This window comes from Lycorma delicatula, chromosome 8, assembly GCF_047948215.1.
Source record: "Lycorma delicatula isolate Av1 chromosome 8, ASM4794821v1, whole genome shotgun sequence".
Lineage (NCBI taxonomy): Eukaryota > Metazoa > Arthropoda > Insecta > Hemiptera > Fulgoridae > Lycorma > Lycorma delicatula.
In genome coordinates, this window is record NC_134462.1 from 64,237,761 (window position 1) to 64,258,014 (window position 20,254).

Below are 20,254 nucleotides of genomic sequence, written 5' to 3' on the forward strand. Positions count from 1 at the left end.
GAACATATCTGGTTACAGTATCACCCTGGTTACTGTAATATATTAAATAGATTTGTAGAATGTGGTCCTTTGAAGGAATTTGATGTAATGTTAAAATAATTATTCACAGAGATAGAAATTGCTTTAACATTTATTTTTAATCAATATTTGCTATTCATTTCTTTTCCAAGTAATTATGTGTTTTTATACAGTGGGAAGTTAATATATTGATCAGCTAATTTTAAGTATACAATGAAATCTCTTATATCTTGTGAAAAAAATCTTGCAAGTAAAGTTATAATTTAGATGTTCTATGTAAGGCATTTGTAAATTACCTTAATTATTATTAAATATTGAAAAATTGTCTATCATTCTTATGACATTGAAGGAATATGTTTTTTTCTATCTGTTCATTCTTGATTAGTATTGAAGGTATAATTAATTCTATTTTCAAGAGCTTGCAGTTAATGGCCATATTCTTAACTATTCACCAGTTAGTAGTAAATTAAAAATAAATTTAAAAATGTACCCATAATTGAAAAGACATTTATGATAGAATAACAGAATCAAATAGCAATGAAAAAGAATACTATAACCAAACAAAAAGTTCAGTTTAAATTTTCTTGAAATAACAGTGAGATTGCACAAAGATTGAGATGTAGATTAAACTGCTCAGTACAAAGATATCAAATTTTACTTAACCAGATCTCTCCCTCCCATTGTAGAATTATTGAATGTGCATAAATTATTGCAATTATCAAACTGTTCTCTTTGTACTAGTATATTATAAAGAATACATGAAAAATTTATTTAATTATTAATTTTTTTTCAGAGGAATCAGACAAATGGTATGTCAGCAAAAAAACTTGAAATTGTTGAATTGGTTCAAACCATCACTAGATCTCTAAAACCAATATTACCACGACCTGATGTAAGTGCATGTTCACAATAAATATTATTATTTACCTTTGATAAGATTTCTTATTTTAAACCAATTTATTACTACAGTTTTATTGTTGGGGAATAATGCAATGTTCACACAAATATATATATATATATATGTATGTATAAAAAATATTTTTTTTTAATGATAAATGGCAATTATAATTTTTATAAAAATAACTATACATGTAAGCTTAAAATTGTACAATGTTTAACATTCAGTTGATTCTTAACTGAATTGGCAGAATCTTATATAATTTGGCATCTAAATTAACTTCTGGACTTTTCATTGGTAGAAAAATTTCCAAACTAGGAATAAACAATTGTCATAAAAGTTTAGTATTATTCTGGGGTCGATCTTCTCAATTAAATTTGACTAGAGTATTCAGAATGCAAAAACAGGCTGTAAGATCAGTATTAAATTAAAATTTTAATGAATCTTGCAAAGAATCATTTATATTAAACTAAATTTTTACGGTTCCTTGCTTACTTATTGATGAGACAATTCTCTATGTTCAAAATAAATGTGGCAGTTTTTAATTTTACTAATATTAATTCATTTAAGAAAAAATTAAGAGTATGGTTAGTAGAAAAATGTTTGTATTCCTTGGAGTAATATTTTGTTTTATAAATTAATTTAAGTAGGTTTTATAATCCTCCATCAGTTTTGTATTTTTGTGAGGATATTCAGTCATGTGAGAATGGATTTGCCATACTTAGTAAATTAAAAACATGAAAACCAAATTAAAAAAAAATGTCCTTCCCCATTACTAATTACTTAAAAATGTGGTTCTAGAAGTTTGTTTTGGAACTATTATGCTGCTCTTTCATCTGTATGATTTTAATTTCTCTTACTTGATAGGAGAGAAGATGGGATATGGAAGCTGGTTATGTTGAATTCCATACTAAGTATTCTTCTCCAGATACACAAAAAGAGTAGAGGGTTATACGGTTTTTTTAATGTATTTCCTTACTACTTAAATGTATGAACTACATGATAACAACAAAACTGGTAGTTTATTAAGAAACTTGTATGATAAAAAACTTTCAAAACGTTTGCCACAAAAAAAAAATATATATATTGCATTGCAGCTTCCTAAGTTTGAATTGGCCAAGTTTCATTATACATTGTTATAAAAGTGATAATATTTTTAATTTTCAGCCGAAATTGTCAGAGAGTATAAAGCCTTTGCAACCATCGCCTTTTATAAATTCACCACAGATTATTGAAGGAGAACATAAATTAGATACGCAGTCAACAAATTCAAAAACATTGCCCTCATCAACAACTGATACTAATAAAAGTGCTTCTGATGAACAGCAACAATCAGAAGTTTTATGCGATTCAAAAAACATTCCTGTGTTCTATCATGATGGCAAAGGATATTACTATGTATTAACACTGTTTAGAAATAATACAAGGTAATTTACTGTGTTTTATTTATTTTTATTAAATTTTTATACAGAAAGTGCTTTAGGTGATTAATGGGGAAATCATATGAATTATATGCCATGTTTCGTGTAATTGGAATGAATTATGCCAATCACGTGGTATGAGCCAATCTTGGTGGAAAATATTTTTGAAATCCTCAAGTTAACAGTTAGGTTTTACCATTCTGGATATGATTAAAATAGAATGTTGTAGTGATGTTTTTTTAATGATTCAGTGATGCTTAGAGTATGTCCATTTCCAGTGCTTCTGGTGAGGTGTATTATTTTCTGTACTTATTACTATGATGAAAGAAAAATTTCCTCTCTGGGCATGAGCTGTCAGCTAGCTCTATTATCTGGAGAAAAAATAAATAGTTGGTTAATACAAAATTTTTAATTAACATATAATATTCCCATTTTGGTACAGATGTATCAAAATATCAAGAAATTTTGACTGGAATTTTTTTGTGATCCAAATGTGAATAGATTCATTTTTAATTTGTGTTTAGTCTGAACATAGACAAAGAAAATGCTAGTACATTAGCATTAGTAGTGGTTAAAATGCAGTCACTGAATACTACACATCATTCTATCTCAACTGCCAACAAGTGCATGTGCAATGTTATAATGATTATTTATTTTTATTTTAGTGGTTTTATCTTCATCAGCGCATTTTAATGTGATGAATTAGCATACAGTAAAACTGGATTCCAGATTACCAGTTACAATGATTTCCTACTTGTAACTACGGAGTAATTTTTACCAGAACCACTGAAAGCTATTTAAAAACTATTAAAACTCACTTATATGCCCTGTGAACATTTGTAAAACATCTAATATATCTTTTATTTTATATAAGTTAAAATATATGTTTTATATAAGTTAAATTTTTAAATGTAACTTATATCTTCTGTAATAAAGTTGTTTCCTTACAGTAGCAGGAAAAACTGCAGAAATTAAAAACAAATGAAATATTCTTAAAATAAAGTTATCAAAAGACATAAAAAGTGGATGTAAATTAATTTTTTGTGAAATAATTGCTAAACATTGCAATGTAAACAATAACATAAAAGATAATGTCTCCAAGTGTGAACTTCTGAATGTAAAACATTACACATTTAAAAAATTCTTCAAACAATTGCAGCACCTTATGAACAACTAAAAATAATTTTTAGCATTTCTGGTACTATATCCAAATTGCACAATAAAGGGAAATGGTTTTTCAGGAGCATGAACTAAAATCAAATTATATATATTCAAGGGCATTTAACTAGTCAGATTTTACAACAGAAAGGTTAACAATAATTGATGTTCCAGAGAATTCAGAGAAAACTTTTTTTCATTTACATTAATTAACATTAAAGGAAGTAGATGATGACCTGCAGGTATGGATTAATTAAACCAGCTGATTAGAACTAACCCACCAGGTTGCTCTAGTGGTGAATTTGCATCGCAGATCAGCAGATTTCATTAAGTCGAGAGTTCTAAGGTTCAAATCCTAGTAAAGGCAGTTACTTTTATACAGATTTGAATACTGGATTGTGGATATCGATGTTCTTTGGTGGTTGGGTTTCAATTAACCGTACATCTCAGGAATGTATCTCCTGAGATGTATCTCCATACATCTCCTGAGACTGTACAAGACTACAGTTCATTTACATTTATACTTATCATCCTCATTCATCCTCTCAAGTAATACCTTATGGTGGTTCTGAAGGCTAAACAGAAAAAGAAAAAGCTGGTTAGAACTAGCTCATGGGAATGTTTACAAGCAAATAAAATTTTTGCTTAAACGTAAAACTTAAAAATATTTAAAAGATGTTGATTATTCAGTTCAACTTTCGAAATAATTTCATTGGTCTTGTTTTAGTTTTGGTCATTGGTTTTGTTGGCTGATCGAAATGAATTCAAGATAGGTTTAAATCGTACCATCAGTGTAATTGGAGGCATTCAGCATTTACCTGAGTGGCGCTAACCTCAGGTTCACACTATATGTAATTATAGATCCAATAACACATTACCTTACTCTTGTACAAAAGTAATTCAATATAATGATAAAAATTAATAGATAACTCCAAACTTTCATGTTACTACAATAAATTTTTAAATATCCCAATATTTAAAAAGTAGAAGCATAAATTTTAAAAGAGGTCATTGGAATTACTAAATGGTGAAAAGTAGTATGGTTCTGATGAATGCAATTTGCCCCACTTTATTTAATTTCTGCCATCTGCGAGGGATATCTCTAAAGTAAAGACCGCTGGGAAAGAAATTTCCCAGCGTCATGAAGCCACAACAACCTTTTCTTAAGGTTGTTGAACCTGTGTTCATGGCCTTGCTAGAAATGTACACACTACATTGTAAGTTGTCGTGTTGTAGTACCTTTGATTATGTGTGAGTTATTATGTTATAAAATAAAATTAATAGGAAAATTGATGTTGCTACTGACTGTGAAATACATGGAGTCTTTAAATTTTTTAAACCATCAAAACTTAAGCCAGCTGAAATTCATAGGCGATTCATAGGTGGAAATTCATAAGCAGCAACCCGCTTCATAGCAGCGGGTTGCTGCTTATGGTTATAATGCAATGAATGAAAGAAACGTCCGAAAATGTAGTGAAAGGTTTAGAAATAACAGAATTAATGTGCATGATGAAGAATGTTCAGGGAGGCTTTCGATAATCACTGAGGACATGTTGAAACGCATCGATGATGAAATTAGAAAATATTGTCGCTCAACAATTTCCGATCTGATGTTTCAAGAGTTGTTATTGGTTGTATTGTTCATGACCATTTAGGCTTCAGAAAGGTTTGTACACATTGGGTGCCGCAAATCTTAACAGATGTCATAAAAAAATCCTAATTAGATCTGCTTTGGAATTTTTCATGCGCTATACAGTAAAAGGTGATAGTTCCTTAATTCAGTTGTTACCGGCGATGAAACATAGATTTCGTATTACATGCCAGAGAGAAAATGGCAGTCAAGCCATTGAATGGTGTCATCCTCAATCACTAACCAGACCGACAAAGGTCGAGCCACAGCCATTTGGATGCAAACTGATGGCCACAGTCTTTTGGGATTGGTTTTGCCTACTGCTGATTGATTTCATGCCATGTGGAACGACTGTAAATGTAGAAGTCTATTGTGAAACTCTATGTAAGTTACGACACACCATTCAAAATTGGTGACGTGGGCAGCTGACCAACGGTGTCATTCTGCTGCATGATAATACATGTCCACATGTTGCGGGTCCTACAAGTGATTTACTGAGAACATTTAGATGTGGAATTTATGATCACCTACCATATAGTCTGGACTTAGCTCCTTCTGACTACCAATTGTTTGAAAAATTGAAAGAATTTTTGAGTGGTAAGCAATTTACGGGTGATGATAAACTTAAAAATGCTGTTAATCACTGACTAAATGGACTGTCGGCAGAAGAATACGATGAGGGTGTATTGAAGCTGGTGTATCGCTATGACACATGTCTTAATTCATGTGGTGATTATATAGAGAAGTAGTATAAGGTATGTAGTTTAAGAGAATTAAAAAATATTTATAACGTTTTCAGAATAAATTTATTTACAATGAAAGTCTATTTTAGAGATAACCTCTTGTAAAATGCTAAAAAATATAAAATAATGTTTGACTGTGCTTTATAAAGCCGTAAAACTGATTTTTACATATTACATTTTTAAATTTTTCTCCATTCCATGAAAAACATTATAATTGTTTTATTGCATTTATACTTGATGACAGGAATCTGTTTATGAAACGTGTTAGACACAAAGAACAAAGTTTCAAGACAGATTTCAATTAAGAAATTTATGAATCATTCCTTCAGATAGGAAGAGAGATTGATCATTCCTTTCACATCCATCTTTTACCTTATCTTTGATCGTTGCTTCCTACTGGTGTTGTTTAGAGTTTGTTTAAATTAATGCTGGATCTCATGCTAATGATCGTGGTGTCATTATAGTTTTACGTGTTGACTTATTTATGGACTTTTGTATTCCATCCTTTGGTTTTACAAAAAACCCAATATACCACTGAGTCGCTAATCTAATAATGATTGTAGTACTTGATCTAGTACCTCCTACATATCTTTCAGTATGAAAAAGGATATGATGGGACGCTATTTATCTTTTTATTTGAAAAGGAATGTAATGTCTGGTTATAGTAATCTTCTTAAAAAGAATAAATTATGTTTTGTGTTGTTTAAAATTGTTTTTTATATATATATATATATATTTCTTTGCTTTTAGATATTTACGTTGTATTAAAGATAGCTGTAAGGCTAGAGGGAGAATGGATGCAGCTGCTGGTGCTCCAATATCAGTTATGACTGACTCGCATAATCATAATCCTATGACAAAAGATGAACAAGCTCATATGAAGATGAAAGCAAAACTAAAGACTACACGATCAACTGATTTGAGTAGAACAAGAAATAACAATCAGGAGGTACGGTACTTAATAGGCATTTAAGTTGTATGTTTTATGTAAGGTCCTGTTGATCTAATAGGTTGGGTTTTTTTTGTTAGTGTTTACATTTTATATTTGATCATGTTTAATATTGTATTATAAAATCTTGAGCAATATTTATATGACATTTCACAATTCTTCTAGATATCTGGTGCAGTTTTGCTGTTGTGGATGGTGTAGGTATCTCTTATTTGTTCGGTGCAAAATATGCACTCATTATATTATGCTTAGAAATATTTAAGTTAATTTTATTGAAAGTATAATTAGCAATAAAATTGTTTTATTTTATTATTTTTTTGTTAGGATGGTGAAAAAAACATTACGGCTGAAAGGATTACATCTCCATTGGAAACTCTTTCATTCATTCAGGCTCAGTCTTCAAATATTAGGAATAAAATACAGGTTGGTGTGTATGGTTCATAATAGATAATATTCAAAATTTAGCAACTTCTATAAATGGATATAATTGTGTAAATAAATGTATTTAATATATTGAAACAATTTTTTTTTACAAAATGTACTGTGATCATAACTACAAGTGGTTTTTACTCCTAATGACATTAATGATGTCTTTTTATATTAAAGTAAATAACAGGCTAGTGATAGATTGGCCAATTACTAATAAGTTATGATATAAATCTAATACAAAACAGTTTAATTTATTGACCAGTATTGCCGATGACATATTCTAAATAGAATGCATACGTGTTTGACATGAAGTATGAGCAAAGACGTACACAAGAATAAAAGTACGGGAATATATTATATTCAAATGAAATACAGAAGATCACGTGATTATATAACTAGATCATTATAATAATGTTAATAATTCTCATTTTTACTAATTACATAGATGTAAATTAAATTACTGACCTAGAGATGCAAATCTTTCCCCTAGAGATGCAATCTTTTATGGCAAAGATTGTTTACTACAGTGATCAGAGGTAGTTCAGCTGTGGGTTGATGGTTTTCTTCCACTGCCTTCCTTCCTTACTTTCATTTTAATTAAAAATATTACAGTATTTTTTTTGTTAAACTTTAGTTATTTTTAAAAATTTATTAGTTTGGTCATGTATTTCTTTGAAATTATTTTCTAATACATACTGTTTCATCAGATTATTATATTTTTCGGTATACATAATGACATGTGTCTTGATTATATCTGATTTTAAGATAGTGCAGTTGTTATTTAATTTATTTTTTAAGTGGTAAATTATTTTTTTATTAGTATTTTAATTGGTTTGCAAGTCAAATTTTTACTTTTAATTTTATGCATTTTATTGCTAATGATGTTATGTAATTGTTCTTTGTCATCTGGATTTACTTTCTTAATTTCAGAGTCAGTTACTATATTTTTAATAACATTATTCTTATCACAAATTAAATTTAAATGCATTAGCAATGATAAACTTTTCCTTATCATCAAGGTCAACATTAGTAAAATTAATAAAATAAAGACAATTACTATTGAATAATTTTGAATCCACATTTCCATCTTTGAAATGTAAATCATTATGAGTATCATTTGTTACAATGTCCAAACTCCTGTAATTATAATTTTTATTACGTTTAATATTCCTTCTAGTTTTTATCAAGTTATTGATTTTAACATGTTAAAATTTCAATGTTAGTCTTGATAAAATTAGATACATAATCAAACATTACAACTACCAAGACCTCTACTAACTGGATATATATATTGTATAACTTTATAATTATTAAGTTTCTTTTTATAATGTGCATTTTGATTTCCTGCTTCATTCTAAAGCTTTCTGCAAAATTTTTAGTTTTTGTTATTCATTTATTAAATTGGGAATTCATTATCTTTATCTGAGCATATTTAGGGATGATGCTTAATTTAAAGCACATTTTATTAAAAGTTCTTAAGTGTTCTATATTTTGAAGTTTGGTACGTAACTTATAAACCCTAAATGATAACTTTGTATAGAATTACAAAGTAAATGAAATGACACTTACCTTATGTTTATTCCTAACCACTTTCGTGGAATCTCGCATCACGCATCCCGCATCAGTAATATATAAAAGATATATTTATACAAAATTACATATTAAATACAATAACTACATATATATAAATATGATGTCATAATTAAACATTTAAAAAATTAAATTTAAAATAAAATAAATACATTGAAAATTTATATTACGTAACCTGGCCAGCCAGTGTTACGTTACTGAGTGGATTTGAATTAAATTATTTATATAAATTATAATTATATCTATTTTTATCTAAAAACATGCTGCCATCTGTTGCCGCTTTTATAAGAGCGTCATATTCTGTCTAAAAGTTGATCAACTTGAAAATTCTTTTATATTTATAAATTTAAAATCTCTTCAAAATTTTACTATTATTATTTAAATTAAATTCCTTGATTCCCACTATTTTCAAATTTGTTCGAATATCAGCAGTATGTTTGTTATTAATAAGGTGATCAGCAATATTAGATAAACCCAATTTACCTTTTACGCTACTCAATATACCGTGGATACAAATATAATGTGGATTATAACCTTCTACCAAAAAATATCTGAAAAAATAAAATGGATGAAGGAATACTAGTCACCCTACCACCGTATTTGATATCGGTGTAAAACCCACCATAAATCCTTTGAAATTGTCAACAATACACTTCTAATATAACATCTGTCAATTAGTCACAACCAATTTTAAAGTCTTGGAATTCCCAAAAACATGATTCAATAAAACTAAATTATGATTCTAATACAGTAATAGGAGAAATTCTTATGATATACTGCACATGACTCATTTCATGAAACAGCGATAAGACCATCAATGTGCTACTTGTACAAGGCACAGTATACAATATCTGAATATTACGTATTGTGATTTATTCCGAGCTGCTTTTACTGTGTTTTTCTTTTGTTCTAATAAGTCAGGATATTATAAATTAAAGCCGTTGCTCACTGGCAAGTTTGCCAGTCCGCGTTGCTTCAAACACGTTAGTATGAATTCATTACCAGTTTTTTAAAAAATAGTATAAGTGCTTGGATGACTTGTAATATTTTTTTAACGTGGTTTAATGACGAATTTGTGCCTTGTGTTAAAAATTATTTACGACTTCGAAAATTGGAAGAAAAAGCTTTATTACTTCTTCACAATTTCCCTGCTAATCTGCCTACTGACTTGCTGAAATCTAAAGGTAGGAAAATAATCTCAATGTTTTTACCAAAGAACACTACATCTTTGATCCAACCATTAGACATTTAAAGCTTATTATCAATGAGAGCTACTGACTACTATCGTTAACTCAGAATTACAAGTAACAGAATTTCTTAAAACTGTGGCATTAAAAAGTGTTTTATACAGTGGTGGAACAGCATGAGTAATGTAAATTCTGTTACAATTAAAATTTGTTGGTTGGTATTGTTACAGAATAATACAGAAGACATTGAACAGGAAATGTTTATATTTTTATTGATGAACACGGACTGGAATTGTCAAATTCAACCAGGCAAGAATTGTCTGTAAGTGATCTCGAGGAGTGGGTTCAAGAAGACAATTAAACACCCATTGCCCATTACATGACCGACAAAGAAATTGTAAACTCCATTCTACAACCTAACGATAATTTGTCAGAGGAAGAAGGAGAAGGTGTTGGAGAGGTCGTTATTACAGAGAGGTCTACAACCTCAATAAAAGACACTGTGAAAAATATAAATAGAGTAAAAATATGGGTGGAGCAACAAAGTGATAGTATGATAGCCATTTATTGAATTTCCAAAGTGTGAAGTTATATATTATAAAGAAAAAAAATACAATCGTGAAACAGAAAACAATAACTTCTTATTTTAAAAAATATTTACATTCAATGAAAAAATATCTTACATATTATAAATAATATATTCTAATATGTATTATATATTCTGCACTTAACTTGTTACTGTGTAAGTACACATTATACTGTATTGGCTTTTTCTATTAAACCATTATTGTTTGATTTTTTGCCTATTTTTTTAAATTGTGATTTAAAATTTACTTCTTGAAATAACACGGTTAGCCTATAATACGGGTGTCACGTAAGTCTCCCAATAACTGTGTTATAGCGGGGTTACACTGTAATACTACAACTCTTATACGTATAAAACATACACAAAAAATTGACAATGCATATTTAAAATATTTAAACACTGATAATATTATTGAAAATATATCTATTGTTTATGATAAAAGTAAATTTAAACCAGCATACAAGACAAACAGTCATATGATAAAATATTTAAAAAATAACAATCATACTGAATATAATTCATGCGGAAGTTATAAAGTAAAGTGTAATGATTGTGACTGTATATATATCTTTATATGTTTTTGTAGATATCTTAATCTTTTAATTTTAATTTTTAAAAAAAAAAGTTTGATATGTAGTTTTGTACAAATACATCTTTTGTAAACAACTGATGATGCGAGATTCCGTGAAAGTGCTTTTGGAATAAAAAATAAGGTAAGTGTCATTTCATTTACTTTGTAATTGAAATGTACTTGGTTTGTTCAAGTTTGTTTTTAATTATAAAAAAATACGATTTATTGGTACAGGGGAATATGAGTCTTATAAGTATTGACTTTAGGGGGGGAAACAAATATATATATATATATGTAAACATGTTTTTTAAAACTGTAGTCTCATCTTTTTGACCTTCCTCTTTCATTTGTTTTTAATTATTTTCCTGGCATCATAGCTCTAGAGCTATGCTGCAAGAAGGAAAGTATGGTTCCATTTCTAAGTAAGTAATGGTTTATATTATAAGTAATGGTCTAATGAGTAATGGTTTATGTGTATGTGCGTTGGCATGTTTGAAGCTTAATAACTTTTGACTGGATAAACCCATTTTCATGAAAAACTCTTGCATATGGGAAAATTTGTTGGTAGAATTTGGGGTCAATATCTGCTGGGTGGGGGAATTTTTTGGGGGTCTTTCTCAAAATTTTATAAACAGAACCCCACTTTATATTAAGCTCGTACATGCATGCAAGCATATGTTACAATTTTAAAACTAAATTTGCCCTAAAATTCCCCCTTCACCGAAGTTATTTTAATTTATTGCATATTTTCTAATGTCTTCCTAGGTATAGTAGTAATGCAAGCAACCCCAAAAAAATACTTTGGGGGCATTATTAGGGGTGCGGGAGCCAATCTAAGTTTAAAAATATAGATTTTTTTAACTTTTCGTGTTTGTTTAAAATGTTAATAGTAATAAAAGTTTAAGTAATATAATATTTCAATAATATAATATCAAATAATATATCAATAATATTAATATTTTATTGCAATATTAATAATATTGCAATAAAATTTCATTGTAATTCACCCTCACCTCCTAATAAATTCTAGGTAACTTTTTATTGTTTTTAGTGGAATTCTTTTAGTTTCTTCCATTTAACATAGTAAACGTAGAAAAAAATTCCTTTAAAGGTGATTTTGAAGGTGGAATAGTAGAAAAAATTAAAAATTCTATTTTTAAAACTTTTGGTTTATTTAAACATATAATGATAATTTTATAATAAAAATTCATCATAAATTACCCCCCACCAAAAAAAAAGAAATCTTAGGTTTCTTTTTTGTGTATAATTATTTTTCCACTGTATAAGAATAAACAATCACTGCCAGGAAGGTATTTCAAATTTGAATAATTCTTATCTTATCCATATATTTCAAATTAGGGTTTTTTTTTACAGGAAATTGTGTGGGAGACTATGATTCCATTCTTTCCCCAAAATTTCTGTTTTAAATATTTTTACACTGTGTTGAAAGTCACGTGATAAGAGGTAATTTACATTTTTCTTTTGCCACCCACATTTGTTGTACACTTATTCATTTTTACCACTTTTACTGAATATCCATTACATTTTTGTAATTCACTTATATATAATTTTTTTCTTCTTTTTGATCTATTAAGTCATATTTTCTTTCAATAAATTATTTCATCCTTACCTATTATATCATAAATCAAGAGTGGTATTATGATACTTTAATTTAATTTTTTACCCGTACGTTCTGTTGAAGTTGTATAATTTTTTTTTGTTTTGCAAATGTTTCTGAACATACCATTGGTCTTCCAATTTTGTAAGTAATTGTACAATCAGTAGCCATCATATAAATTGAAATTTGTATAAAATGGTATGAAGGATTCTGTTTTTTCCTTTTAACATCCATAAACATTTACTTGTGGTCCTGAACTCCTAAATCTATTATTATTATTTATAAAAGCATATTTTTAATATGGTAATGAAAATGTATTGTATCTGGGAAATTGAATTAGGTTTGAATTTTTTTTTACATATGTAATGTTATACATAAAATGATATTTGTTTTTAAAAAAATGTTAAATCGTTAAATTCAAGGTTAAGGGTTTTACATTTATTACTAATCTTATTAAAAAAAATCTCTATTCCACTGTAGTTCAGACAAAGATTTCATTTGATAAACTTCATGACAAAGTTCAAAATTATTTTTACAATTTTTTTTCTTAAAGGGACACTTCCATTTACTTTTATTTTATTTTACTATTTTAGGTAAAAGGAAGTAGCAACTGTAACGACAGTGATAATGAACCATCATCTTCTACTGATCCAGAGAACAATAATGAAATCATACCAGATAGAAGATCCAATGTTGGTAGTTCTGTCCAAGATAATGTTATTACAATAAAAGAAGAACCTCAGGTAATTCAATTTTTGTTAATACCTGTTTCATTTTCTCGATTCTATTAGACCTTTTTTGCAAGAATTCCACAGCTGCTTCATTTTTCACTACTTTTTCTCCATACTGTTTTAATAATGTATCTTTTATTGTGATTTATCTATGGTTTTACCAACTAAGCTAATTGCAATGCTTGGAATGTCTACTCCAAGTTATAAAATTATTTTTTTCTTTCAAAAATTTTGTTTGAATAATTATAATTAATTTACAATAAAAAAAGTTCAGTTATCTACTGTTATGGTTGTGATGCACAAAGAAGGAGTAACTACTTAATTTAGCTACAGAAAATCCAGTGGAAGAAAAATGTGTAGTAAGTAGTTTCAATTTAAAATTATCATGTTTGATGTAAAAAAAAATATGTAGTTTTCTATATTACAGAAAAAAAACCTTAATTTGGAGCATATCATTGATGGAAAAAAATATCCTACATGTTTGGCTCAGTTTTGATTCTGTAACAAGCAGACTTTGTGAAAAAAAAAAAAATTTGTAGTGATATTCTTCTTTTCTTTGTAAAACTTCAGTATGTTCTGAAACTTGTGAGGATTATTCAAACTCATTGTTGCAGCAAGAGGTAATTAATATCCATAACATTGATGAAAGAACATCATCTTTGAAAACAGCAGCCTATATAAATTTGTATCTCTATGAACCACCTTAAGCAATAGTGTTTTATGTTATCTTTGAGCTGGGTGATTTTAAAGAAAGGAATGTAAGCATAAAACTTTGTGTCAAATTAGATAAAACCTTTCCCAAAACTCATGAAATAGTGCACCACGCTTGCAGCAGTACAATTTAGCCTATGTAACAGGGGTTATGAGTGGTTGAGCTAGTTTAAACATGGCCTGGATCAGCTGATGATTGTTATTGTTCAGGACATTAACTGAGATGCGGGAAAAATCATTGACTATTTTACAAAGAATATGAAAAACATAAAAATGAAATTGCACATTTCACTGAACTTGTCGGTTAGTGTTGTAACTTTTAAATCAAACTGAATTCACAACTTTTCTAAAAATCCCATTACAGTATACTTTTCTAAAATTCTAAGTTAAACGGGTTAAAATTTTTTTTTTGTTTTTTTATGTTTTTTGAAATCTGACTATTTTTTTAAATTAAATTTTTTAATGAAAATATCAGCTGATTTTTGATTATGTAATCTTCACGTGAATGCCTAAAAATATGTAAAAATCATTGAATAATATACCTTTCTTTAAATCACCCAGCTTAAAGATAACATGAAACAGTATTACTTATGTTGGCCCTGAGATGTACCAGTTTATACAGGCTGATATGGCATAAAAATAGGTTTATGTAAATTTCTAGATTTTGTAAAATTCAATCTTGAAAGCTGAAAATATTTTGAAAAATGATTGCAAATTTCCCCCAGTTGCTAACTAACTATACTAGATGAGATATTCACTAGATTTGAGCTTGCAAATAATCTTCAGATAAATAACTAAAAACCATTTAATTATTTACTTTTTTTTTAAGTACTGAAAATAAAATAGCTGTTTATTTGTGAAGTGTTGAAGTTCTATTATGTTTTGTTTAGTGTACCAATGATAGTTATTGAATAACTTCAACATTGAACACTTAGATACTACTTTTATGTGTTCATGAATTGTAGTATCAGCGGCTGAGCAGGTGGCATTGTTAGTAGGAGAACAATGAAAGACGTCTATTGTAGTAACATTTGAATCTTAGGTTTTTGTTTGTTTTTTTTTAACTTTTGTCATTCTTTTTAATTTTTCACTTCATTTTTTTTGTTTGATTATTTCTTCTTGACGTACAATTTTTATTTTATTTTTTTCTCTAACAAAATTTTTGTCCCTTTCTTAAGTTAGCAAGGCCCAGATTTTTTATATTGATTCTGTGACAAGTTTTGAAATGATTCCTGCAGCTCTCATCCAGTGATTAAATTCTGAAACCTATATTATTTTTAGTGTTTGTTTTAGTAAAGTGTCTTGAGGTGCTAAACTGCATTCCTACAACCTGATGATTTCACAACACCTGGAACATCTCAAGGAATAGCATCTTATAGATTGAACAACTAATGACAAAAATAGTAGTTAATTTCATAAGGGGAAAAACAGTGATTTTAGTTAATTTACATTTTGTATTAAGTAATGTATATTTTTTATTCCAGGAAGAATTCATTGATGAGGTAGATAATATTGAAAAGGAAGATGAAGGTGTTAATAATGAAAGTGAAAATAACTATAAAAGTGAAAAGAAAAACAGCAATGTGGAAATTGTTACAAGTAAAACAGAAATTGGATTTAAAAAGGAGCCTGTGGTTAGTACTTTAAACTGTAGTTTTAAGCTTGATTATATATCTGTATTTTTAAGTTTTTGCTTGAATAATAATTTTTATTTTGCCTGCAATCTTATTTGTGTGATCTTATCTTGTATCTAAAACCTATTACTATGAGACTCTGGATCGATTATTGAGTATGGTCGTGTTTTCTTTTAGTTTCTGCTTCCACCTGATTTTTTTTTAGAGGTAAATGTCTGAATTTAATTAAGTTTTTGGTACCAAGTTATTTACTTGGCATTAGAAATCAGATTACAAAGGTCAAATATTTTCTTGTTCCAGCATTTCTTGAGTAAATAGTAAAAAAAGGATAAATTTGATCTATAAAATCTTATTAATTTATTCTGTATATTTGGAAAACAAGATATCTGATTTTCTGTTTGCTTGTCTATTATCTTATAATATTATCTGGTCTGTTTTGTTGTAGCCATTCTAATGTAATCTAGAAACTGATATTTAGTATTAGTTTATTCTTTAATATGGCATAATTTACTTGAAGTTGTTTATTTATTTATCATTAATTAACTTTGATTTTAATTTATACATTTTGTTTTAAAATTGTGAATTATTCTATATGTAACATTCAAAAAGTGATTTAGTGATTTTGTTTTAATATTATATACGATAAAAGTAAACATCAATTTGAAACCATGAACATACCTTTCTGGATAAAGAAAAAGACAATTTATTTAATTGAATAGTTGTTTGAACAAGTATATCTCATTATGTGTCAAAGATTCATGACCAGATATTTAGAATCTGTTATTAGAAATTTTTGAATATTGTTCAATGTAGTCAAGACTTTACATGTGAAATACCTGCTTAAAGTACTGCAGACTATGGTAACTTGATGCATTGTAGTGCAATTCTAGAATTTTTCTGTTTTTACCTCAATAAATTTTCACTTAATTTGTTCTTTATCCCATTTTTAAGACTATTTTTAGTATGAAGTATATTGTTTTATGTAGAATGTTTTATAATAATTGTAGTTATTTTTATTATTACTGATATTTTATTATTTACTTATTTAATTAATTTTGTATTAAGTAAAATTATTAATGTAATTTTTATTGAATCTAAATTATTTTTCTTGTTTATCTGTTTTTTTTTCTCTCTTGTAAGAGAGAAATTTAGTATCAGATTTCAGCAAAATCTGATATTTAATTAAATGACATTGAACAAACTAACATTTTTTAAATTTAATTTCAATATTGGTTGGACTAGTTAGTTTAACTTGTAATATGTTATTGTAACAGTATTATAATTTGAAAACCTTCCAATGAGCTTAAGTAAGCTTAATAGCCTTTTGTAAAATAACTGTTTTTAAAAGAAAAAAGAATAATTTGTAAGTTCCTTAAGACTTATAGTCATAATTTTAAATAGGAGTGAATAAAACCTGACTTTAAAAAAAGTCTGTAAGCTTTAATCAGGAAACAAACCCAGAATCAAATTTCAGGCAGTATTTCTACATGAGCTACAGAACCGTATAAGTGCCTTTAATTCATTTCCTAAGCATCTTTTCAAAAACATAACCCAATCAATAAAGTATTCAGCCAGGCAAAAGGGGTGAATTCTTAATTTGTTCACTTATTTTATTAAGAGTTGGGATAACTTTGATACTAATAGTTGGGAAGATTTATGCTTATAATAGTTGGGAGGTTTATACTGAAGATTTGTTTATGGCTTTATTGTAGTATATGAGGCATTTCCATAAAAAAAAAGTTCTATTTGGCTGTTGAAAATAATAGACAAATTTAGTGAAAATTTTATTTTTACTAAATTTTACAGATCGTAATTTACATTTGAACATAGCTGTCGTCATATAAATTGAGTTATTTTTCATATCTTGACTCTGATTTTAAAACGCCAAAATTACTTGATAGTAATCAAATTTAGATATTATTTCATTTATAAATAAAAATGTAATTTGAATAATTTCTGGATACTTTTTTATCATCGCTGTTGAAATAGTGGGTTTTTCATTGCTGCTTTTATAAAATTTTTGTTGAAATCAATTTTGGTAAAGTAAGTTAGGTTATTCCAAATGGTAAATTGGTTACAATTCATTTACTGCAGTCACCATATGGGTGTCACCTTCGGCTAACTGGCTGCAACAAATCCAAAACCTGCTGCTGCAATTAGAGTTTAACAGACTTTGCCTGGTGAATCTAGATGTTATGATTTACAATGATAGGTCTAAGCAGGATGATTCCATTCTATACTCTTTTGTGGTTGTTATATGTTTAGAGTCTACTGAGCTGGTGTAATATATTTACTTTAAAATTTTGTACCGTGTATATGACCAGCCCTTTATAACATCACAGATGGATTTGGTCATATTCTACTATGTTCTGAATTTTTAAATGCTCTTCCAAGCAATAGTCGACAGATAATAATTTTTATTGATGTAAATGTCTGTCGAGACATTTGCATCAGTGGCATTTTGACTGAGGCATGGCTGATGACTGTGAGACGTAATCAGTTAGAGTGTAAAGACAACCTTTGGTAAAGCCCCTCAGAGCTCAGAACAAGGAGGGTGGTGTGGTGACTGGAATCACCACAAGGTGAGTATCTTCTCCTTCAGAGTTGGGATACACTACACATTACTGGTATTTAAGTATTTGTCTTTTCTTCCTCTCAGTACCTATAATACATGACTGAATTTTTGATAAATTCCGGATAGTGAATGAACTGATTGAGCTTCTAAGGAAGCTTGCATGCAGTCAATTGTTGAGAATACTCTGTTATTCATACTGGCTATAAGTGTTTTGGCAAACATCAGGCAGAATGAATGGTTGGAAGTTGTCAGTACAAAGAAATTGTATGTCACATTCTACTTGATAAGTGTTCATTATTATATTGCTGGTTTAGACTAGCACACAGGATTGCAGTATATATGGTAATGATGTGACCACAATTGAAAAATTTTGAAATTCTTGAGGTCACTTAGACTTTTATCTTAGTTTTAATTTCTACTCTACTTTCATTTTTCCCTGGAACTCTATAAACTCCCTCATTATATTTATGTATCTAGATTTTTTTTCTAAGAAATTCTTTTATTTTTTAGTGATGAATTTTCACATCAATTTACCTGTTTTGTTCATGGGGGCCCCTTTTCATCTCCTTTGCTACTTCCTAGCAGTTAATTGTGCATATTACAATATATGAAGGTACTTCAGTGTATTTGCTTTATTTTCATACTTTTATTTTCTGTACTACATTTTTGAAAATTTGTTTCACTTTTATATCCAATTTCCTTTTATGATTTACTTAACCATCTAAGGTTAAAGCTTGTGCATGATTAGCAAGGTTAATGTTATTATTAACAGGGTTAAAGCAATGTGAAGTAAATTTTGTAGTGTACGAAAAATGACATATCTGAGATTTAAACTAAGGGCTTTCTGGTTGAAAGGCTGAGATGCTACCACTCTGCTATGGAGATTGCTGGAGTGGTAACATTTTCTTAAAGATTCACATAATTTAAATTTAAGCACATGCAAAGAAAAATAAGCAATTTGTTGCTTGTGTTTTTCAGCTAGTAATAACTCCTCTGGTTATTTGCCTGCAGAAAAAAATTGCCATGGTAACTGGAATCGGCTACCATATTTTCTTTTTTGTTCTGTTGAAGCTGCAATAGCCAGTTGACTCCATGCACAACAGCTGTGGTGTCTATTGAATAAAGTTGGGCATCCTTTTTCTATAAAACTAAACTTTTAATCAAATAGAATTATGCTAGTTTATATGAGATGTGGCATTCTTTAAATACTTCTTCTGACTTACCAATAAATAACTATTATGAATTATATTTTAATTTTGTTAAAAATTTACTTTTAAAATTCATTATCTTTGTTTTATTACCTGACAACATCAAATTATTTCTGTTTTTGTTTTAAGAGCATTATTTTTTATAAAATTTTGAGTTTAGTTCAAAGGTTAACCGTAATCTTGTTTTGCTTTTACTAATACCACTATAAGCAGTTGTATGCTCTTGAAATTAAATAGGTTAAATATTGTTGTTGTTATTATTAATAATTTTACTTGTAATCATTCCAGGATGCATTAGGGAAAAATTATAAGAAAGCAAATTGTGACATCAAGTTTGATAAAGTTATTATCAGTAAATCATCAAAAGATGCTTATAATTATGAAAAAGATGATTTGAGTGAAGAAGTCATCATTAAAGAAGAACAACAGGTATAATATTTACAATTAATTTCAACTGCAATTATTTTAATTTAATTCTGCCTGCTACCTTGCACACAAATGTCCTCTGTAACAAGTGTTTTGACATGTAACTGGTATGACATATCAGTCAGTAATGAATTACAGTTATGTTTGCTGGCTTATAATAGGATAACAAAC

General features: G+C 28.3%; 1 protein-coding gene across 1 annotated transcript in view; it reads left to right on the forward strand.

Annotated features, from left to right (window-relative positions):
• The window catches only part of LOC142328918 (uncharacterized), a 92,185-nt gene that overhangs the window by 15,277 nt on the left and 56,654 nt on the right, over positions 1–20,254 (forward strand). Inside the window, exons 7-13 of the mRNA XM_075373084.1 lie at positions 812–910; positions 2,084–2,343; positions 6,619–6,817; positions 7,142–7,240; positions 13,392–13,541; positions 15,725–15,874; positions 19,946–20,086. Coding sequence (XP_075229199.1) covers positions 812–910; positions 2,084–2,343; positions 6,619–6,817; positions 7,142–7,240; positions 13,392–13,541; positions 15,725–15,874; positions 19,946–20,086 — 1,098 coding nt within the window. The remainder of the gene's footprint in view (positions 1–811; positions 911–2,083; positions 2,344–6,618; positions 6,818–7,141; positions 7,241–13,391; positions 13,542–15,724; positions 15,875–19,945; positions 20,087–20,254) is intronic.